Consider the following 21,119-nt stretch of genomic DNA (forward strand, 5'->3'; position numbering starts at 1 on the left):
GCATATACTATGGAAAAAGTGCACAATAGCAAGGTAATCTCCCGTCATGGCAGCATTTAGATGGCTGTGCCAAAGATCTGCTCAGAGGAACAACACTCTGATATGCCATTTTCTAAGTGGATAAAAGCTTAGAGTCAGAAGAGAGCAATATGAGACAAAGACCGGGTCTAGAAAAGTAAAAAAAAAAAAAAAATAAATAAATGCTGAGAAGCAGAAGAACTGGAAAGGCAAGAAGATGTTGAAGGGGCCTGAGAAGGATTTTCCAGCCACTGGGGATGGGGCGATACATGGGCAATAACAGGAATATAAGACCTGACAAAGTGTGAGCCCCACTGGAAGTAACTGCTAAAAATAATGGAGAAACCATGGAAGCTGAAGTGGAGATCAAAAGGAGTAGGGAGTGAGGGAGGCAAAGATGGGGACAGGAGCACAGAGAAGTGACAGAAACAACAAGAGAGGAGGCATATTAAAGGCAGTGCTTCTTTGAGTTTTATTTTTCCCAAACATCCCTGTTCACCCAAAGGTGGGCATTTCTTTTAAGACAAACCACGTTATGAATATCCTTAGTTTTTTGTATATCTCTAAAGAAGAGATAATATCTTTCTTATACTACAGCTATATTTATATGGGATTTAGGATGGATTTTTAAAGAGTAGTTTTTGAGGCAAGTTTTAACCATTGTGTAGGAAAGACGTCAAGGCTGAATGAATGAGTGTTCATTTTTATATACATTCATTTACTATATATATATATACCATACACACATGAATGCTCAGTCGCTCAGCCGTGTCTCACTATAACATCATCTAAATTATTTTGCCCCCAATTTTTATGATACGAATTATTGGGAAAGGATAATGTTAATGCTTATCGATGAATTAATTGATGTCTTTCTCCTTTAAGATTAGTCAACAATCCGAGTACTGTTGAGTATCATAAGCAACTTTTCCATAGACTCTGTTTTCTTTTGGAAAACAAAGTTCCCATTTTCTGTTGTTTAGAGTAATTAAATCTTTGAAGAGTTTGTTTTTGAGCTTTAGGGGAAAAAAAAAAGTCCTCAAGTAAGCCAGCATTCTTTAAAATTATCTAGAGAAAACTATACATTCACGGTTTTAAAAACAACACCATCCGCTGCTAGTATCCTGAGGTTAACATATACATAGAAAGGTTTGGCAAAAATAAAAAACAATAAGACATAAGCTTTAGTAATGAAATCAACACATTTGATTTTAGCCTGTCATTACCTCAGTGTGTTTTTTCAAACTCTAGGAACCAGAGTAATAAGGAAATGGAATTAGAAATCCTTTGAGGGACAACTACTTAAATTATGGATACTAAGTTGTAAAGCATCTGGCTCATTCTAGTACTGGCATGAGCTTTCTGAAAAAAAAAAATGCTCTTTAGATTTTGCCATTTAAATAAGACCCTTAGTGATTAATCAACTGATCTGCTATAGTTGGTTTGAAGGTATATGCCAGTGATAGCACTGATGGTGGTAAAACACTTAAAAACCCCACACAAGTAGATTACGGAACAGTCTGGTCACTTTCCTATTAATGTTCATTCAGGTAAGTGTAGTTATGCTACACTTGCTCTTGCTCGCCACAGAATGGGAGTTCAATGTTTTTTAATCCAAGTCTTATTTTGCTCTATGAGTCCTGTGAGGACAGAGAGAGAAAATTCCCCACATCAAAATCCAGGTGAGGGGAGGCGAGGCCTGCTCATAGGATTGACAGTGAATGAGACGGTACCTCTAGGAAAGAGGAATGCCATTCAGAATGGCCATGCTGCTGAGTATGATCTATCTGTTCACTTGGTGTTAGTGAAGTTGCTGAATTTAATTTCAAAAATTTTACAGTGATTACTTAGAAATCACTGGCTCTCCAAGCAACTTTCAGAAGTTGAGCCCAGTTCTTTAAGTCCCTGCTGTAATGATGGAAAACACAGAGTTTATGGCTACTCCGCACCTCTGAGAGACCACTGTGTATGTCACTCATGCACTTTCTGCAATAAATGTTGTCAGCGAAACAAATAATTTGTGGATAAGCTTTTTTTTCTTTTTCCCTTTCTTATTTATAACATTTGTATCATTATATAACTAGATTCTGGGACTAAGTTTAATACTTTATCATTAAGTAGTTTGAGTTCTTGGAGGAAAAAAATGGCTGTCTCTAGAGGTTAAGTTATAGTTCATTATCCTATAAAAATCAAGTGTTTTTAATCGGCACATATGTATCTGATTTTTCATTTGAAAGTATGAACATCATAATTTCACCCATCTGATCATGTTTTTCCTGGAGCATATATTTTAAAGTAGCTCTTAAAACTTGCAACGTGTGACATAATTATTTTAATCTTCATAAAAAATGATCTGCTAAAAATAAAAGTATTGGTGTAGCCTTGGTGTTAGAACTAAAAATACCACATATTTGTTTTGTGAGTGGAATATGTACTCAAATGACACAATAGTAGTATTAAATAAGTGTGTAATAGTAATTCAACAAAGGGCACATTAAAAAAAAAATTCTTAGTTGTTAACCCAGTGCAAGTAAATTTAAAATTCTGTAGATTCCCTCAGTAAATTATAACAGTATGGAAAATTCTTCCTATGTATGTTAGAAGGAACAAAAGCTAGTATTAGTAGAATATTATGTCTCTCCTTATAGAAAAAGATATTATTATACTTTCCTAGCATATATATTCATAAATATAAATACAAGGAGAATTTTGTTCAGCATCTCTCTCCAACAACCATTGCAGTATCTGGAAAAGAGTGCTTAATTTTTACCAAAGTGACTAACTAGAAAATGAAAAATATAGGTCAATATCAGTCTTCTTCTCAGATATTTTCATTATATAATAATGACACGTAACTGTCAATGTTTGAGTCTTTTTCTTCAAAGTTAGAATCGAGGCTCTACCAGATAACCCATTTCAAAAGCAAAATTTGGCTAAAGTTTGGAAAAGAGATACAGAAAAATGGAGAGAAACTTGCTTTTCCAAGAAAAATGGCAAATACTTGCTTAGATGCCCTTTTGGAATTAGTCATATTAATGATGCTAGCAAAGATAGAAAAGAGTTAATAAAATTACTTACATGTATGTGTGTGTTTTTCTTCAAAATATTAAAAAGTAACAAATCACCCTACATGAGAAAATTCTCAAAGAGTTATGGCAGTGGTCCCCAAACTTTTTGGCACCAGGGACCAGTTTTGTGGAAAAGTTTTTCCACAGACCAGGGTTGGGACCCCTGAATTAGCAAACCCAAGATCATACAAACGATACTTCAATGTAAACATAAGGAAAAGAAAAGAGTCTTTCTTCTTTTTCTTCAAATGCAAGAATTTCTGCATCAGAACTGTCACAACGTTGGGGTTTTGAACTTGGGAAAGTAATAGACTCTCTGCATCTCAGTATCCTTTCCTGAGTCATAAATATTTTGATAATGAAATTGGCAACACACACTCAGTGAACTCAAACGTGTGAAATGTTATATTCATTTAGAATGTGGACTAGCAATTGGTAAATGTCTGTCTCCTTGTTTGTTATTTGACAAGAGAGTACAGAACTCAGCCTGAGCAAGCCGCCCTGCCCTTCTGATTAAGGGCTTGTGGTCAAGGTGTCCTGAGTCACTGGCGTGCCAAGAGGTCTATAAAATCCTGCTAGAACTGCGCCTCTCCAGGTACTCTACTCAACAGCCCTGGCCTCTCCTCAGAGCAGACTGGGACTCTCCATCAAGAATGGTTGCCAAGTGAGAAGTATATAGAGGCTGATTCACACACACCAAGTGCTTGGCTGAGCTTCTAGAAGTGTCTATCTGCCAGAATACATTTTTCTGTTACCAGCAGCAACCTTACAATTAGGCTAAATGCAATCATTAGCAGGTTGCAGATTCTGTTTTGTGTGGGAGATAAAAATCTCTAAGAGTTAGTCCCATGTCATTAACATGTTGATGAGGACAGAGTATCAAGGAGGGTTAATAGAATTTGTTTCAGGGGAAAAAAAATACATATTAGCAGATCCCAGCAATTATAATAGACTCTCTTGCTTATCGCTATTTGCTAAAATAGAGAGACTTCTTTTACTAAAGGGATCCAAGATTACTTGTGTGATTTCTGAATGATTTACCTCCTATTCTCACTGTGGAACGTTTCAGGAAAACAAAGATTCAGTATGACTCAAATATGCTGTGCCAGAGAATCGAGCTTTCTCTTTCTCTGTCATCACTGTCATTGTTTTCATAGTTGTTTTCCTTCTTCTTTTCCTCCTCTTCTTTCATTCTCTCTCTCTCTGATTCCTCTCCCTTATCTATCTACCCACCTATCAATATCTATGTCATCGATCTAAACATCCACCCACCCAGGACAATGTTCCTAAACTTCTAATAGGATATGAAGTGAAAATAATAGATCCAAGGAATAATAGAAAATATGCATGTATAGAGTCCAAAGGTAGAATAGCACAGCTTCCCTTGATTGGTATGCAAATTTATAAATTTATACCCTACTGAAAAGTTGTTCTAATAGCACTCGAGAATACTACTTAGGGTAACCTACAGTGAAATGCTCTCCATGCAGCAGCTGGGGCTACATGCTATGTGATCGCTCTTATAAATGCTTATTGAGTACTGAGTATTGTCCCAGTTACTATCAGATCAGATCAGTCGCTCAGTCGTGTCAGACCGTTTGCGACCGCATGAATCGCACCATGCCAGGCCTCCCTGTCCATCACCAACTCCCGGAGTTCACTGAGACTCCCGTCCATCGAGTCAGTGATGCCATCCAGCCATCTCATCCTCTGTCGTCCCCTTCTCCTCCTGCCCTCAATCTCTCCCAGCATCAGAGTCTTTTCCAATGAGTCAACTCTTCACATGAGGTGGCCAAAGTACTGGAGTTTCAGCTTTAGCATCATTCCTTCCAAAGAAATCCCAGGGCTGATCTCCTTCAGAATGGACTGGTTGGATCTCCCTGCAGTCCAAGGGACTCTCAAGAGTCTTCTCCAACACCACAGTTCAAAAGCATCAATTCTTCGGCGCTCAGCCTTCTTCACAGTCCAACTCTCACATCCATACATGACCACAGGAAAAATCATAGCCTTGACTAGACGAACCTTTGTTGGCAAAGTGATGTCTCTGCTTTTGAACATGCTATCTAGGTTGGTCATAACTTTCCTTCCAAGGAGTAAGTGTCTTTTAATTTCATGGCTGCAGTCACCACCTGCACTGATTTTGGAGCCCAGAAAAATAAAGTCTGACACTGTTTCCACTGTTTCCCCATCTATTTCCCATGAAGTGGTGGGACCGGATGCCATGATCTTCGTTTTCTGAATGTTGAGCTTTAAGCCAACTTTTTCACTCTCCTCTTTCACTTTCATCAAGAGGCTTTTGAGTTCCTCTTCACTTTCTGCCATAAGGATGGTGTCATCTGCATATCTGAGGTTATTGATATTTCTCCGGGCAATCTTGATTCCAGTTACTATAGTGGCCCGTAAGAGTCTCCTAGAGAAATTGGTTTCACAAAATTCTAGAATGTATGCATGCTATACTGCTGCTGCTGCTGCTAAGTCACCTCAGTCATGTCCGACTCTGTGTGACCCCACAGATGGCAGCCCACCAAGCTCCTCCGTCCCTGGGATTCTCCAGGCAAGAACACTGGAGTGGGTTGCCATTTCCTTCTCCAATGCATGAAAGTGAAAAGTGAAAGTGAAGTCGCTCAGTCGTGTTCGACTCTTCAAGACCCCATGGACTGCAGCCTACCAGGCTCCTCCATCCATGGGATTTTCCAGGCAAGAATATTGGAGTGGGGTGCCATTGCCTTCTCTGATGCATGCTATACAGACTATCCTTTTCCTCATGCGTTCCCAAACACACATTGTGTATTCATAATTCATACAGTATAATGAAAGTCTGATTAGTTCTATGGAAGTTTGTTTACTTTGACTTAACCTGATAATGCCTAAACTTTTCTTTTGGGCCATATAACCTTTCTTGAGTTAACTAGTTCTGGCAGAGACTCACTTAGGGGGAAAAAAAAGAGAGAAGAAAAGCATGGGAGGGTGATGATCAGGATGCTAAAGTTAAAGTCATGTGTCTACCTGATGCTTGAAATTATCACACCAAGGCATTACCCAGCCTGTTCTTGAATACTTCTACAATCTTAAGAGGCAGGCTGTTTTACCTTTGGACAGCTTGATCACAAAATTCCTCTCTCTGCTAAATTGAAATATAAGTTCTTAGACTACATTACATGCCTGAATTGATTCAGCCTAACAGCTCCCTAATTTTCCTTTCCTATTGCTCTACTGCAGTATGTGTGTGAGAGAGAGAGAAGGAAAGATGACTGTCACTAAAACCTGTCTTATCTCCCAATTCTGAATGTTCTTGGTTGACACAGTGCAGTGGTTCTCGAACTTTAATATGCATAGAAATGACCTGGAGCCTGGACAGCTTGTTAAAAGTTTTCTGGGCCATATCCCCAGAGATTCTGATTTAGTAGGCTGGTGTAGGACCCACAAGCTCATAGATGATGCTAATACTGCTAGTCCAGGGACCACACTTTGGGGCAATGCTTGGGTAGTATATACACTGATGCTCTGCCAAAACCCATGCTCTTTTTGGTGGGATCACTGGCTGCTAACAGCTCACAGCTGCCACTCTCACTGGAAATTGCCCTCAACTGTAGGTTTTATCCAAAGTTGCCCTCTCCCACGGAGTGACCCAGAACCAGTAACTGGCTGGTATTGGAATACAAAGGCCCAGCTCCCTTGCCTCAATTCAGCACATCTCTGAAGGGAGCTACAACTTCCAGACCTCCCCTTAGATTCTCCCCAGGCCTCAGATTCACTGCAGGGTAGCTTCTCTTTCTGCCCAGTGTTACCTTTGTCACATACTTATACATGTATCTCATGGAAACACTCTCCACAAACCTTCTGCACACAACTCTCCATCTCAGGGAATCTTCTTTTCCCTGTTTCCAGTCTTAAGTCAACTGGATTTTGTCTTTTATGCTATTTTTCTTTTGAATCAATTTCACCTTTCAATATTCAGCCTTCCACCTCAATTTGCTGAAATCTTTTTGGCTCCTGATACTCGTCTACTGTGTTTGCCATTTCTCTCTGCTTTGTGTCATTGGCAAATTTGATAAGAATGCTATCTACGTCTTCATCCAAGTCACTGATGGAAATATTGAAGAGGACAGAGCTGAGATTAGATTACTGTGAAAAGCTGCCAGAACCTCCTTCCAAGTTGATATGTATCCATTAAAAAGCAATGAAGGGAACATAGGCCTCAGAGACACAGATTTTGGTTTGGAACACCAGCTCTAAGTAGAGGTCAGCAGCTATACTCACAGCTAAAAAGAACAATGCCATTTTAGCATGTCTGTCTTAATAGGCAACTTAGGTATGACCCACATATTAAACATTAATAAGTCATGTCTTGCTACCAAAAAACATAAAAATCATAAATAATTATTATGACTTCATGATGATTATTCACTTAATTTGTCTCAGGATGCAAGTTGTGTTTGACCATTTTTGTTGAGTATTTGTTTCATTTAAATATTTTTAAAAAGAAGTTGTGGTAAAATTGATGTTTAATAGCTAATTCAATTTTGCTAGGTAGATTTAAAATACTTGCAATATAAAAGAAAAACATAACTCCTCAGGAATTGTATGAGTAGCCATAAATCTATGAAATGTGGGTTAAAGTCTCCAAAGGGGCTTGGATTAGGTCTGTTTGCCTTGCTTTCAATGGTCTATGGCATGAAGACTCTGGCTGGCCACAAAATGGTCATGAGTACCATATTAGAGACTTGATAAGGGAAACAGAGAAGCTGAATATTATAAAATATTAAAAACACACCACCACTGATTTGAATGGGGAATTGATTTCCCACAAATTTAAATAGTTTTTATCTCTTTGGCTGAATACTGATGCTAGGCAGAATGGCCAGAGCATAAAACATTGGCTGGAGGCATGCAGATACTGCTTTTGTTTCTGATTATTTAATAAGTCACAAGACTTATTAAGAAAGTATTCCTCCTCCCATTTTTTTCGCTTGAAAAGATAATATGTATGCATTACCTCCCTAATAAAAGGTAGTAAGGATTTTTAAAAGGGAAAAAAACCAAAAAACAATCTGGGAGTGCTTTCAACTGTTACTAAACTGGGAGTAAGTTAAATAAATATAAACAAAATACATTTACCAAACTATGAAAGAAAATGCTAAAAAAAATGTTGATGGTGACTATTTCTCAAGTTTTAAATTTTTCTACAGTTAGTAGATATCATTTTATATCAGGAAAAAATTGTTTCAAAGTATAGAGGGAACTTTTAAACACAGACCAATGGTATAGGTAAAATATAAAAACACAAAACCAAAAGGCTCAATCTGAGCTTAGAAAACAAGACACATAGATCTGTGGGTCAGCAATGGCACAGAAACACGAAGTAGTATGCAGGGCTGAAGACATGAAGCTGATAGGCTCTAGGAAGTATGTAGTGGCTACCAGGAGTTCAGAATCTACCGGGCTCAAGAAACAACACAAAGAACCTGAGCTGGGCTCTTTGCCTCAGTGAGTCAGGGATGGGATCATGCTTCCTAAGTGGTAAAAGGGGACCGAGAAAGAGCTGCTGTTGATCACTGCCTAGACATGCTTCAATGACCCCCTTCTCTGGGGGAGGAAGTTGAAAAGAATAAATTCCATAAAAACTCACTAATACCTACATGTTCTGCATATTTTTTACTTTCAGAAATACATATGAATTAATGGTTTATAGAAAGAAAATAAATCCCTATAAATTGAATGAAGCCAAAAGATCCCCAAACTAGCATGACTGTTAGAACTGGAGAGATAAAATCCCAAATCAAATGATGATTATACCTATTTGTCAAAATAACTCATCTTTCTAAAAATAAACTCCAGCTAATTTATAATATTTTATTGAATGTTTTAAAGACTTCGAGAATGATAGTTATGTGGAGACAATGATAAATGAAAATATAATTGAAAAGTAATATAATGTATGCTGTTGTTAACATTAATGGTTCAATTAAATGAAGCAAGTGAAACTTTCACTCATTTGTTTTACTTTTAGACACCATAATATTAAATGAATGAATGAAGAAAAGAAAGGTCTGCTGGCATCCTATAACTTCACTTTAGGAAACAATTATGTCTTTTTTTAAAATTTTTAGTCTTTTCATGGGTAAATGGTATGAAGAGGCATTTGTAAGCACGTATTTTGGTGTGCTTGGAGGGCCTGGTTTAGGACTGCAGGTCTGGGTTAAAACGAACACAGCTACTTGGCTACACGACTAGGTAATTTTCCACACCAGTAAATCACCAATGATATGATTCCAAATGTCTCCCTTTTTATGCAATCCCTGCAAGCTAGAAACATTCTAATTGCTTTAAAGGAAATGACATAAAGTGAAGCAGGCAGTTGCCACCATGAACCTTTTAGATTCGCATGGATCATGACACTCCCTGGCCCAGAGCCCCAAGGTTTGCATTACAGGTATATTAATACATTATCCTATTGTGAGATGGTGAGAATTCTTATGCTTCATAATCATTTGGAAGACAGGGTCTCAGCAGTATAAAAACCATAGTGCCTTATAACTATATATACAACTTTGTCTTAAAGAGCCTAGAGAAATGTCCTCCTATTGCTAAAAGAAGTGTACCTAGAAGAGTTGCTAACTGACTGAATTTTTCAATATACCAAATGCCCTTTAGTCTTAAAAATGGACTAGAAGGTATATTTTGCATGAGAGGGATTAAAAATAGGGCTATTCTAAATTGAGAATTTTGAACTGGTGGTTTTAGGGCCCTTTGTAGCATTAATATTTATGACCATAACATGCTACAAATATAGAATAGGCAGTCTCTGACTTACGAAGTCATATTTTCAACAGATCTCCTGTTAGCATCATATCCTATTCTTTACGTAGCTTAGAGGGCAGCAGCAAATCTTTATCTTCTAAGTTTCTGGAAATAATCCAAAGCCATTTAGTGCCCAATATCTGATGAATTGCTTCATTTCATTCAATACACAGACAATTAGTGAATACAGTGTTTGTTACCCCAAACACAAGGTGTGGCTACACAATAATAGAACAGTCTTCTGAAGATCAGAAAACAGTCCCCAAGGAGCTCCAGAAAAGGCATTCCAAAAATGTTTTGAGAAAGGACAGCATTTTGTGGACAGAGCGGAAGACTACTTTATGAAGTTCACATGCCTGTCCCTCTGCTAAATAAACAAACTGACGAACAAGCACACATGGTGGTATTATGTGCTTTTCTTCCCTGAAAATAAATCAATTTTGTTTGTTTCTGATGTTGGAAAAATTGGGGCATGCTTTCGGGAATATATCACCTACGAAAATACCATCCATCAGATTTCAAGAGGCAAAAAAAAAAAAAAAAGAGTGCTAAGAGGAAAGAGAAATCAGAAGATTAGTTTTAAGGAAAATAACTCTGGGGCAGTGTGAATACCAAGTGAGTGTAGAGATTCAATGGTTGGGAGCACAGAGAAAACATGGTCACAATCTACCAGGTATAATATGAAGAGGCTTTAGGATGAGGTGATGAAGAAGAATAAAGAAAAGGCATTAGTCTTAAGAGAAATTTTTGCAGTAGAAGTCACAGAATTTAGAAGCCAACTTAATACAGGTATGAGTAGAGAAGAGAGAGGGAGGAAAAAGTAGAAGGTAATTCTTAAGTTTCCAGCATTAAAGACAATCAAGTAATTAAGTTATGCTTTCCCTGAAAACATAGGAAACATGCATTGTTTCAGGGGCAGATAATGCCTTCTACTTTAGACATTTTGGAGCCTGTAGTTAAGGCAGATGGAGATGAATGGGAGGTGGTTGGAAGTATAGTTCTAGAGAAAAGGACAAAGATGTGAGATGGAAAAAAAACACTGAGGAGTCTTAATGATAGTTGAAGTTGACAGACAAAGGTAGTTTAAATGTGTGTAGAGAAATAAAAGAGAGATTTAAGAATGGAACACCAGGATTTAAAGGTTGTATACAGCAAAGAGAGTGTACACTGATTATTGTTACAACTCCTAGATTTATATCTTGGATCCCTATCATTGCCTAGAACTTAAGATTTTATAGCCAGCTATCTACTCCACATCTCCACCTCGATGCTTAATAGACATTTCAAAAGTGACATGTCCACATGTTCTTCCTAAAACATGAGTTACTTTTAGAGCCTCCTCCATCTCAGTGAGTCTTCCATCTTCCAGTTGCTCAGGATAGAAACTCCATAGTCTTCCTTGATGCCTGTCTTCCATACTTAAATCTAAACCATTACAAAACCTTTGGGGCTGTGTCCTAAAATATCATAGAAGTCAACCATTTCTTACCACATTCACCTCATATTCTGGTCCAAATCACAGTTGTCTTTTGAATGAATTATGGCAAGAGTCTCCTAATGGTTTCACTGCTTCCCTTCAGTCTGTTATTGCAGAGGGGCCAGAGAAGTTAAAGATGCTATCCCTCTGCTCAAAACCCTCCAATGACTCCTATTTCATTCAGAGCAAAAGCAAAAGTCCATGGAGGGGCCTATAAGGCCCAGTGTAATCAGATTCTTCTCACCTCTCTGAACGCCTTGTCTACTGCACTCTTGTTTGCTTGACCCATTACCATCATACAGGTTTCGTCAAGGTTCCTTCAACCAGCCAAGCATACGCCTGTCTCAGAGGATTTCCAGTTATTAGAACCCTCCTGTACTGTTTTTCTTCCAGCTATCTACAGGGCTCACTTCCTTAGGTTCTTTCAGTTCAGTTCAGTTCAGCTGCTCAGTCATGTCCGACTCTTTGCGACCCCATGAATCGCAGCACGCCAGGCCTCCCTGTCTATTGCCAACTCCCGGAGTTCACCCAAACTCATGTACATTGAGTCAGGGATGCCATCCAGCCATCTCATCCTCTGTCGTCCCCTTTTCCTCCTGCCCCCAATTCCTCCCAGCATCAGAGTCTTTTCCAATGAGTCAACTCTTCGCATGAGGTGGCCGAAGTATTGGAGTTTCAGCTTCAGCATCAGTCCTTCCAATGAACACCCAGGATTGGTCTCCTTTAGAATGGACTGGTTGGATCTCCTTGCAGTCCAAGGGACTCTCAAGAGACTTCTCCAACACCACAGTTCAAAAGCATCAATTCTTCGGTGCTCAGCTTTCTTCACAGTCCAACTCTCACATCCATAGTGAAAGTGAAAGTGAAGTTGCTCAGTCGTGTCTGACTCTGTGTGACCCCATAGACGGCAGCCCACCAGGCTCCCCCGTCCCTGGGATTCTCCAGGCAAGAACACTGGAGTGGGTTGCCATTTCCTTCTCCAATGCATGAAAGTGAAAAGTGAAAGTGAAGTCGCTCAGTCGTGACTGACTCTTAGTGACCCCATGGACTGCAGCCTACCAGGCTCCTCCATCCATGGGATTTTCCAGGCAAGAGTACTGGAGTGGGGTGCCATTGCCTTCTCCGTAGGTTTTGCTTAAACCTCACCCTTTTACTGAGATCTTTCTTAACCACCATACTTAAGTAATGACCCTTCTCTTCCACCCCACGCTCACTCATACACAAATTCTCAACTACTTGCCCTCTTTATGTTTCCACATTGCACTTATCACAATCTTATATCCCATACATTTAACTATTTTAATTTTTAATGTCTGTTTCTCACTTCCTTCCCAGGATGTAAGTTTCATGAGGAGAGGGCTTTTCTCTGCTGTATACCTTGGGCCAAGAACTGAGCCTACTGAGCACATACCCAGAACTAAAATATTCACTGAGTGAATGAATTATTAACGTTTATGATAGATGACATTTACTGAGCTGTTACTATGTGCTAGGCATTGCACCAAGCACTTCATGCTTACTGTATTACTAGAGAAATATAATTGCAAAATAATATTGCTTTGGAAATCAAAGAAGGGAAAGTTTCAACTAATAGAGTTGATAAACTGAACCAAAGTTAAAATGAAGTCAAGCAGATGGATAAATAAAAATAGGGCAATTAGCTATTATAAAAATTTTTGACAATCTTAACGAGTCCTTGCTTCAGGAAAGTGGTAGTGTGAGGGAAGCCAGACTGAAGTGGGTCAAAGCATAACTGGAAGCTGAAGAATAGGAAATAATAATGTCAATTGTTGCTTTAAAATTTTTTGATGGTAAGGGGGAAACAAGGATAGCTGGATAGAAATGTTGGTATCCTAAAAAATTCTTTTAGGATGAGGGAAACTTGAACATGATGGTTGGCTGAAGGGGAGAAGAAAGAAGAAATTGAAAATCCCAGAGAAAGAAAGCAGAATGGTTACTAAAAAAATATGGTGAAAGATGTGAAAGAGATCCAGTATTCAGTTACAGCAGCTCTTCGGTGCACACAATATAGGGCTCAATTTTTTCTCCTTTTTCTTCCTTCTTTAAAGTGAAAAAGAAAAAAGACCTAGAAATAGAGAAGCAAGGAGTGATTTACAAGGGCTTCATTGTTGCCAAAGATGAAGAACACAGATGATAATCCTTCAGCTTTTCAACTTTTAATTGTAATTATTAACATTTGAAGCATATTATTAAAGTGGACAGGAGAATACTGAGATACAATTTTAGGGATAGTATATGTGCATATATATTCATGAATATGCATATACACACTTATACATGCACACAAATATATGTTAAATTTTTCTTAGAACCTAGAGAGATTTCTCAGGTATCTGGGCACTTTTGTGAAGGACTGCCAGTCATGCTGAACCTGCTGGTATTAGGACTAGCCCCTCTACTTGATGAGTTTGCTCCTTGCTGAAGTAGCTGGAGAAGTTCTCCTATAGCTACAGACAGACAATTCAGAGTTAATGCTCATTTCTTGTTTAAAGAGTGATCCCGGAATAGAAATAAGGAAATGAAATCTCATGACAGTGTCATCATAAAGTCATCAGCCAGATGGCAGTCCTTGAAATCTAATCCTTAGAGGCTTCTCATAATAATATGTAATATCACATCTAATATCATCTTATTCACCAATTCATATCTATTCACAGAGACTGAAGGGAAAGAAATGAACTTGCAAAGGCCCACATTTCTGGCTTTATATGTTAACATGGACTCTATACGGCATATGATCAGGAAAACAAAATATTTTCCTACACATGCCACAGTGATGATCTATGTTCTGTTATGAATTGCTAAAGTACAGGATTTACATGAGAAGCAGCTTTTTAAAAATATTCATGAATGCTAGATTAAGTCATTTTAGGTCCATGTGACTATTTATATTTCTCTATATAAAATGGTAATTAAAGGTCCCATCAAAGTCAGTATAGTATTTGAAGATTCCTCTGACCAATTAATAAACTTAAATTGAACACTAAACTACAAAACAAAATTAACTTGTTTTTGCTTTTGATTATGTCTTGGAACTACAGCTTGCCAATATATGATACCAAAGTGAAGTTCTTCTGAGTAATACTTTTTTGTACCTTATTTAACATTCAAAAATTTTAAACTGAAGTAAAGATTTTATTGCTTTATGTAGGCTTCCAAATACACAAAGATTTTGTATATGTTGAAACTAAAAGACACTCCTTGGAAGGAAAGTTATGACCAACCTAGATAGCATATTAAAAAGCAGAGATATTACTTTGCCAACAAAGGTCTGTCTAGTAAAGGCTATGGTTTTTCCAGTGGTCATGTATGGATGTGAGAGTTGGACTGTGAAGAAAGCTGAGCACCGAAGAATTGATGCTTTTGAACTGTGGTGTTGGAGAAGACTCTTGAGAGTCCCTTGGACTGCAAGGAGATCCAACCAGTCCATTCTAAAGGAGACCAATCCTGGGTGTTCATTGGAAGGACTGATGCTGAGGCTGAAACTCCAATACTTTGGCCACCTGATATGAACAGTTGACTCATTGGAAAAGACCCTGATGCTGGGAGGGATTAGGGGCAGGAGGAGAAGGGGATGACAGAGGATGAGATGGCTGGATGGCATCACCGACTCAATGCACATGAGTTTGGGTGAACTCCGGGAGTTGGTGACAGACAGGGAGGCCTGGCGTGCTGCAGTTCATGGGGTCACAAAGAGTCGGACATGACCGAGTGACTGAACTAAACTGAACTGATCCATATGCTGGAAAGTTTCAGTGCAGGCAATGTATCAGCGTTCAGTGGTAAAACTGGAACCATGGGAAATGATGTAATCAGAATGTTTTCAACACAGTTTCTCCTACCTAAGAAGTCTTGGTTACAGATATTTTTCAAATTCAGGACATACTTTTTCCCACAAACCCAAATATCAGTAATTTTTCCTTTAAAATTATGTTTATAGGATTAACAACAAAAGTCAAAGTGTTTATATTCTGGGATAGTTGTAGTTTTTGAGATGTTAAACATCAACTCTAGAAAATGGACAAACAGAAGAAGAAGGTACAATCAAGGAAATGGAATAACATGAACCACTTTGAAAGGAAATACTTTTCACTTACAAAACATGCCAAAAGCTATTTTTTGAAGTAATATGGTATGCAATTATTATATATGTATGCTAAACTGCATAGGGGAATGGAAACAAAGATGATCCAAAGCAGGGCAGTCAATAAAACTTTCTGTGATGATGGAAATGTTCAATTTCGCACTGTTCAATGGGGAAGCCACTCACTACTGGTGGCTCCTGAGCACATGAAAGGTGGCTGATGAGCTGGAAGAAATGAATTTCAAATTTTATTTAATTGTAATCATTTGAACTTAAATGGCCACCTACGGCTAGTGGCTACCCTATTGAACAGCACCAATCTACAGGATGCTGGTGATGTTCCTTCACTTCTGGGTTTAGCTGGGCGAGATACTGGATAAAAAGGTCAAAATGCAAAAGATCACATAAAGAGTTTTCTTGTTCTTTAACTATCTAGCATATAATCTATAAGGATATAAAATATAAGAAGATGGAGCCGGGTAAAATATGGTTTATTCTGTGCAGGTGACACATACAGCATACACAGTATGTGAACTTCCCATGTAAAGGTATCATTAGCCAATAGAGAATCCAGCTGTCCTCGTGCCCTTTCACACTGACCAGAACCAACACCAAGCCCAAATGGTCCACTGTTATGACAATCCTACAAGAGTCCATTGTGCATGAATATATGACCTACATGACTGTACTGTATTTACTTGGATTTGACTGGTGGTCTCTCCAGAGAATTTCATGCTGCCCAGCTACACCATGAGAGTTGATCAGTTTCTTCCTTCCATACCCTTCATGGCAGACACTCCCTATTGGCTGGCTCAGCCCCAGTTCCTAGATACCAGAGGTGGTTTGGTGGCATAGTTCGGACCCAAAAGTTCCTGCAAAAGCCATGTTTTCTTGACACCAGCACTGCCCCTTCTTCCTGCTGGAATGCATATATTCTGAATGAAACGTCAAGAAAAACAAGGAGCCTTCAGGGCTGATATTGCTGAGCTACTGTGCTCATGTCAGCACCTGCTTAATTCTGAACTTCTCCTTAAGTGACAGAAACAGACCCCCATTAGGTAAGCTATTGAACTTGGGTTTTCTGTTACTTGAAACTGAAAGTGATCCTAACAGGTACATTTTTCTTCTGTTGAGTTACTGGCACACCAGAACATTCACAGATATTTTTGTTTGTTTGTTTGTTCAATTCCCTATTTAATCAAAAAATGTTTTGTGGGGAGATACTGTGTATCAAGATAAGTGCTAGGTAATATGGTCGATAAACAGCCACTGTGTATACACTCACAGAATAAACATTCTCCTTAGAGACAAAGACCAGCAAACACTTAAGAACAGTGTAGTGAGATAAGCACAATAACAGGGGGCCAAAAGAGTATAGGCTTTGGGGTTGGTAGTCAGGGAAGGCTTCCTGGAGGAAATGGCACTTACACTGAGACCTGGAAAAGCAGGAAAAGAAGCAGGTTGCATCTGGAAAAAGAGGTTGTAAGAGGACAAAGATGAGTTCAGCTTTGGGGCTATTAAGTTTGAAATTCCTATGGGACATCACAGTAAAAAGAAGTAAATCAGATATGCTGGTCTGAAATTCAAAGATGACTCTCAGCTGCAAATGGTATAAATGGATAGTCATCAGCAGACTGAAACTACGCAAGTGGATGAATTTTTGTAGAGTGTATGTGAGAAGGAAACATGGAAGAACTTTAGAGGCATGAGTCAAATTAGCTTGGCAAATTACAGATTCTTTTGGGTCAGTGAAAAATGTAATTTCAGTTCAGTTCAGTCGCTCAGTCTGACTCTTTGCAAACCCTGGTGTGCTGGACTGCAGCACACCAGGCCTCCCTGTCCATTACCAACTCCCAGAGTTTACTCAAACTCATGTCCATTGAGGCGGTGATGCCATCCAACCATCTCATCCTCTGGCGTCCCCTTCTCCTCCCACTTTCAATCTTTCCCAGCATCAGGGTCTTTTCCAATGAATCAGTTCTTCGCATCAGGTGGTCAAAGTATTGGAGTTTCAGCTTCAACATCAGTCCTTCCAATGAATATTCAGGACTGATTTCCTTTAGGATGGACTGGTTGGATCTCCTTGCAGTCCAAGGGACTCTCAAGTGTCTTCTCCAACACCACAGTTCAAAAGCATCAATACTTTGGTGCTCAGCCTTCTTTATAGTCCAACTCTTACATCCATACATGACTACTGGAAAAACCAAAGCTTTGACTAGATGGACCTTTGTTGGCAAAGTAATGTCTCTGCTTTTTAATATGCTGTCTAGGTTGAAATATTACTCACCTATAAATATTAGAATCTTGCCATCTGTGACAACATAGATGGATCTAGAGGATATCATGCTAAGTGAATAAGTTAGACAAAGACAAATACTGTATGATCTCATATGTGGAATCTAAAACAAAACAAAAACAGACAAAACATAATGAAAACAGACTCATATAGCCAGAGAACAAATGGGTAGTTTCCAGAAGGGAAGAGAAGGTAAAGGGGTGAAATAAGTGCAGGGGATTAAGAGGTATAAATCTCCAGTTATAAAATAAATAAGCAATAGTGATATAACATACAGTACAAGGAATATGGTCAATAACATTGTTATAACTTTGTATGGGGACAGATGGCTACTAGGCTTAACATAATGATCATTTCATAATATGTGCAAATGTCAAATTACTAGGTAGTTTATCAGAAACTAACATAATATTGTATATCAGCTACATTTCAATTAGAAAAACACGAATGTTTACCAGCTCCCTACTGCATCACTTGGTTCAGGATATGTCAAATAAGAAAGATAGCCTTTGTCCTCAGGGACTTTAGACTAATGTGAAGGACAATCATTTAACAATTAGTTACATAATTCATGTTTTTGTTTATAATTTTATTAATATAATTAGGATAATGCTAATGAAAGAAAAGCCCAAGGGGTTAAGACTAGATAATAAAGAGACAGGACCTAGTTTGAGGAGATGGTGTCTCTAAGAGCCATTGATTGCCATTAGGTATATAATGGGAAATGAAATTATGAGTCATGTTACACTGCACAAATTTTCCTATTGGGTACGCAGAGTGAGATACAATGATGGCACCATCAGTAGCTGTAACTCCATCATGAACCCCAAAATGACTTCCTTGTCAGATTAAAGACGGGGCAGTATGCATCGTGATGGAATAGAACAATACTTCTTTGGATAGAGTTGTCAAAGTAGACTGGTAAATGGCTCCTCTATCTACAAATCCATCTTTTGTTTTTGTCTAATTGCACAGCTATGTCACTACCTTTCTGACTGTGGGCAAGTCATTTGATTTCACCAGTCTTCAGGTCCCTCATCTTTAAAATAAGAGGACTTCAGAAAGAAAGTGAGTTTAGTTGGCATTTCTCATCTTGGATCCTTGCAAGCCCCAGGTTAGCAGGATGGGAAAGCAAATCTGCATTGTCTACCCATGGTCACCACCCCATCATGGAAGTCAGCAAATAGTTTTAGAAATAATGGAGTTCATACCTTTTATGAATGCTTGCCCAAGAGGCATTGATGTTCTCTGTTATCATGTGTACCTTTCGGGTATCATCTGCAGAATAATCCCGGAGAAGTTTCAGTGCCAAGTCATTTGCCACATCTACATTTATCTGCCACTGGCGGAGGTCTTTGGCCAACTGCTATAGATGCACATGGAAAAAGAGAATGAATGTCACTTTTCTCTGAAATCTCTAGTTGGATTTTCTCATAAGTAACTTCTGAATCCTTGGGTCAGAGCATGTCTGCATGACTGCTTTTCACTGACCCTGTGTGGTTTAGTCAATCTGGACAGTATAAGCTAACCCACTTTTCATGACAAAAGTTTTCAAATGCAGCATCTTGAGCAATACTCAGTATCAGGTATTTCAATTTAGTAGCAATTAATTGGAAACAACCTTGGCTTAATTGTCTTTTTATCATGGGAGAGAAAAAACTATAAAAATAAGCTCCCAAATCATTGTTGAATATATGACATATACCAAAATTTGAACAGAAAAAAATAACACATGCATTTCCCCCCAACCCCGTCATTAACTTGTTGAATTGTTTATGTAATTAGTGCCATCTACTGGCACTCAACTAAAGTAGCATACAGAAAATATTGAGCTTCCAAAAAAAAAAAAAAAATGCTGTTATTCTCGTTTTGAACTTCTTTAAAGGATTGGCCTATTCATAATACTTACAACTATTCTACTTTAAAATCAGAATAAAATTTTAAATATATAAATTTTGTTAAACCAAATGATCTATGTTTTCTTTTATTATCTTTAACAATTGAGTATTATCAAAGCATTTATCACTATTTTATCACTTGAAATATCATATACCAAAGAAAGAAATAAACCAATGATAGGCTCATTTGGATGCATATTAACTGTACATTTCTATTAAACATTGCTTCAAATGCATGGGAGAGGCTTATAAACATTATAGTATTATTAAATTTCTAAGACAGTTATACCAAATCCAACACGGTGGGTTAAGTGGACAAAGGAATAGTAACAGGAAATTCAAATAAGAGGAAGAATAAAAGCTATTTTTATAGAAAGAGAAAAAAATCAACTTTCTAATAAATGAAAAACATGGAGTATTACAATTTGACACCAATTAAGTTAAAAAAAATAAAATCCAAAGCTGGAAAGACTGTAGCCAAACTAGCACATTGATATACTATTTCTGGGAATGGTATCTATTAGGACAGTTTGGCAATATATATCAAGTGAAATACAAATGCTTATTCCCATTGACTCAGTAATCTAGTTTTAATATTTTGTTCTAGTAAAATATTTAAAAGAAATACATTATAGGAATAAAGATCTTCATCAACTAAGATAGTAAAAAATGAGATACAATTTCAATGTTTAATGAGAGGACATTAAAATAAGACAATACTTCAACCCAATGGTCTAATATGCAGTAAATGTGCACAGAAATCCTAAGGACAAAAACAGAACACAATTTCTATCATCACTGTATTTCTTAAATCTGTACGAGTACATTGACATGAACTGGAAGGGGAAAAGAGAAAATTGAAACTAAATGTTGTTTGTGAAAAGAGTAATTGCTCTTGTTTTAGTATGTGTTCTTTTATGTTAATACGATTTATGATGATAAAAATCAAACACTAGTACATTCAGCACAGTTTCAGTATATTTGAGTAGACTCTTGTTCCTTGAAAATGTATAGTCATTATACAATCTGGCATTTCTCAGTTAATTAGAATAGTCTATTCTAGACTGTTGCATTTATTGCAAACAGCAAATAGACCCAGATAATTGAACTAGCAGCAACCAACTAAAGCCAGCATCACTAAGTTTTGCTATAAAAAGAGAGACAATTTTTAAAGGTACAGAGTATAGTCACTGTACTACACAGTAATTAAAATTTAACTTTGTGGAATACCCGTTTCTCCTTATAAACTCCTTTTCTACTTTTATAGCCTCACACTGAACAAAAGCCTTTCTGAGGTGAAACATACACACACCAAAGACTTTGCCTTTCTAGAAATTTCCTACAGTACAAAATTACCTTTTCCCCTTTCCCTCTTCACTTAAGCCACTTTTAACCTACAGTGTTAAAAGTAATGTACACTAAGATATGAAAGACCCTTATCCAGAAGATGGTATTC

At 37.8% G+C, this 21,119-nt stretch overlaps 1 protein-coding gene across 20 annotated transcripts in view; it reads right to left on the minus strand.

Moving 5' to 3' along the window:
• DMD (dystrophin) overlaps positions 1–21,119 on the minus strand; it is a 2,667,987-nt gene that overhangs the window by 554,169 nt on the left and 2,092,699 nt on the right. For all 20 annotated transcript variants that reach the window (XM_086387503.1, XM_086387509.1, XM_086387510.1 and 17 more), the window contains one exon: positions 18,977–19,131. In XM_086387503.1, coding sequence (XP_086243629.1) covers positions 18,977–19,131 — 155 coding nt within the window. The remainder of the gene's footprint in view (positions 1–18,976; positions 19,132–21,119) is intronic.

This window comes from Bos grunniens, chromosome X, assembly GCF_055505025.1.
Source record: "Bos grunniens cultivar Pamir isolate PY7600 chromosome X, Bosgru_T2T1.0, whole genome shotgun sequence".
Lineage (NCBI taxonomy): Eukaryota > Metazoa > Chordata > Mammalia > Artiodactyla > Bovidae > Bos > Bos grunniens.